The sequence below is a fragment of the Cnephaeus nilssonii genome (genome assembly GCF_951640355.1).
Source record: "Cnephaeus nilssonii genome assembly, chromosome: 9".
In the NCBI taxonomy this organism is placed as follows: Eukaryota; Metazoa; Chordata; class Mammalia; order Chiroptera; family Vespertilionidae; genus Cnephaeus; species Cnephaeus nilssonii.
The window spans coordinates 1002442-1005143 of record NC_137080.1 but is presented as its reverse complement, the minus strand read 5'-3'; the positions used below and the strand labels follow the sequence as shown (position 1 = coordinate 1005143).

Sequence of the window (2702 nt, the reverse complement as noted above, 5' to 3'; positions counted from 1 at the left end):
CAGAGTGAGAGGACCGGGCTCGCTCCCCCCCACCGACGCCCGGACGCCCTGCGGGGGCGGCCACGTGGCCGCGTCACCGGCAGCCGCTCGGGGACCAGGGAGGGCCCGTCCTGTCTGGATCGGCGGCTGTTTTGTGCAGCAGCCGAAGGAAGTCCTGGCGAACGAGACGAAGAAGAACCTCAGTTTTGCTGACGACTGTGGTCTCTCCTTGCAGCGCAGTCTCGAGGTTTCTCTTCGTCTGGATCCTGACAAAGGGTCCCTGGTGCTGAGGTCCCGGGGCTCCCACGAGCCAGGGGCCGGGGCTTCCATGAGCCAGGGGCCGGGGGTCCCACGAGCCCGGGGGGGGGGGGGGGCGGTGGCGGCTGCTCTCAGAAGTCGGAGTCCCTGAGGTCGCAGCCTGGGGCCTGGGTGCCTGGCCCTCGGCCCCGGAGGCTGAGGAAGACCTTGCGGTAGGAGTGCCTGAACGCGGGGTTCGAGAAGCAGTACACCACAGGGTTCAGCACGCTCTGCAGGCCGGTCAGGCTGCTGGCCACGTCGGCAGCGAGCACCAGGGCGCGGCGGGCCCCGCAGCCGCCCACGCCGCGGCACACGGCCAGCGCGACGTGGGCCAGGAAGCTGGGCAGGAAGCACAGCACGAACAGCGCCACGACGGCGGCCAGCAGCGCCCGGGCCCGCCGCAGCCTGGGCTGCCGGCCCGGGGCCCGGAGCCGCTTCCGCAGGGTCCGGATGACGGCCGCGTTGCAGAACAGGACGAGGCCAAAGGGCAGGATGAACTGGGCGAAGGACAGCGCCTCCTGCCAGGCGCGGCCGGAGGGGGCGCCCGTGCTGGGGTCCACCGCCGGGCACTCAGCCTCGGGCACGAGCAGGCTCTGGTGGTTGAGCACGGCCATCAGGAGCCAGACCAGGCCGGAGACGCCCCACGCCGCCCGAGGGGACAGGAGGTTGACCTTGAGGTGCGGGTGGACCACTCGGAAGTAGCGGTCCACAGCCACCGCCGTGAGGAAGGCCACGCCCGCCCCGCGGCCGAGGGGCCACAGGAAGAACAGGGCCCGGCAGGGCGCGCGGCCGAGGGCGCAGGTCTTGTGGCGCAGGAAGAAGGCGGCCAGGAAGGGCAGGCAGAGGGTCAGCAGCAGGTCGGCCAGGACCAGGCTGAACAGGTAGACGGCGTGCGGCTTCCACACCTTCAGGCGGACGAGGAGCGTCCACAGGGCCACGGCGTTGCCCAGCAGGCCCAGCCCGCACTCCAGCGCCAGCAGCGAGGCCACCGCCGCCTCTGCCCCCACGCTGTGCTCCGAGCAGTTAGCGGGCGGCATGGCCCGCGGCTCCGCGTGGGGACGGCTCCGAGCGGCCGAGCGCAGAGCCTGCCCTCGGAGACGCTCTGGCCGCCGAGGGGAAGGGAGACCTCTCCCGCCAGGAAGCTCCCAGCTTCTGCATTTTCTCAGCAGGAAAGCGCTGAGGCAGCGGGAGCAGAGTCAGAGGCAAACTGAAACCGGCCTGGGAACGGCGGAGCGGAACCCCCGCCGCGGCTTCGGTTTTGTTTTGCCTGAAAAAGGGAACTTGTGGTCACTGCCCGCCCGCCGGCCTGAGTTCCCGCTGCTGCCCGAGGCCGTCGGGCTGCTCTGTCCTCAGCGGCCCAGGGGGACCGGGGAGCCAGGTGCTTCTTGGGAGCTGGCGCCCTCTGCGCCTGACTCAGTTCACCCGGCGGTCAGACCGGCTCCCGCCTTCGCCTGGAAGAGGACCGACGGCCTGGCCTTTCGCCGTCGGCCGTCTCGCGGGTCCTTCGGTCACGCTCTGTTTTCTGCTGAGGGGCCGTCCCTCCCTCCTGCACCCCTGGGTTAGGACCTGCACCCTGGGCCTCGCTGCCCTGAGCACCGTGACATCGATGGCTGGTCAAGACGCACAGAGTCCACCACAAGGTCAAGTCCGTGAGCCCAGCGGCACGCTCCAAGTCTAGGGACAGCACAGCGCTGCTCATGGGAGCCAATGAATACATGTGCAACGAATCCCAGCCTACCCACTGCTGACCCCACTCACCTTGGTCCTGACCCCCAGCTGACCCCACTCACCTTGGTCCTGACCCCCAGCTGACCCCACTCACCTTGGTCCTGACCCCCAGCCGACCCCACTCACCTTGGTCCTGACCCCCAGCCGACCCCACTCACCTTGGTCCTGACCCCCAGCTGACCCCACTCACCTTGGTCCTGACCCCCAGCTGACCCCAATTCACCTTGGTCCTGACCCCAACTCACCTTGGTCCTGACCCCAGCTGACCTTAATTCACCTTGGTCCTGACCCCCAGCCGACCCCACTCACCTTGGTTCTGTTCAGCCTGCTTGGGCTTTGGAGTGAAATGGACTTTGGTTGTAATTCTGTCTCCACTCGGCAGCACTGAGGTTGGGGGAAGCAGGTCAACGCCCGCGCCCGCCCCTTCACCTGGGAGGCGGCGGGAGGCCCCTGCCGCCGGGCCGGAGTGAGAGTCTGAGGTGCGGGCAGCGTGTGCGGCGCACGGCTGTGGCTGTTATCAGCTGGCGTGTGCTCGCCGAGCTGCTGCAGGACCCGGGCCGCGGGGAGCTGCACTGGGCCCAGCGTGCGGCTCTCGCTCACGGCGAGGAAGGGAGGCTCGGAGAGGCTGGGCCACGGGCCCGGGAGGGCGGGAGCAGGACTCCCAGCCCGGGGCCGCCGGGACCCAGGCCGCGGTGCTC

At 69.8% G+C, this 2702-nt stretch overlaps 1 protein-coding gene across 1 annotated transcript; it reads right to left on the bottom strand.

Annotated features, from left to right (window-relative positions):
- Positions 1 to 368: 368 nt before the first annotated feature.
- GPR31 (G protein-coupled receptor 31) lies at positions 369 to 1313 on the bottom strand (the record flags this gene model as incomplete). The annotated part of the gene is made up of 1 exon (XM_079781146.1): positions 369 to 1313. One exon carries the CDS (start codon positions 1311 to 1313, stop codon positions 369 to 371), a length of 945 nt encoding a protein of 314 aa, XP_079637272.1.
- Positions 1314 to 2702: the final 1389 nt, after the last annotated feature.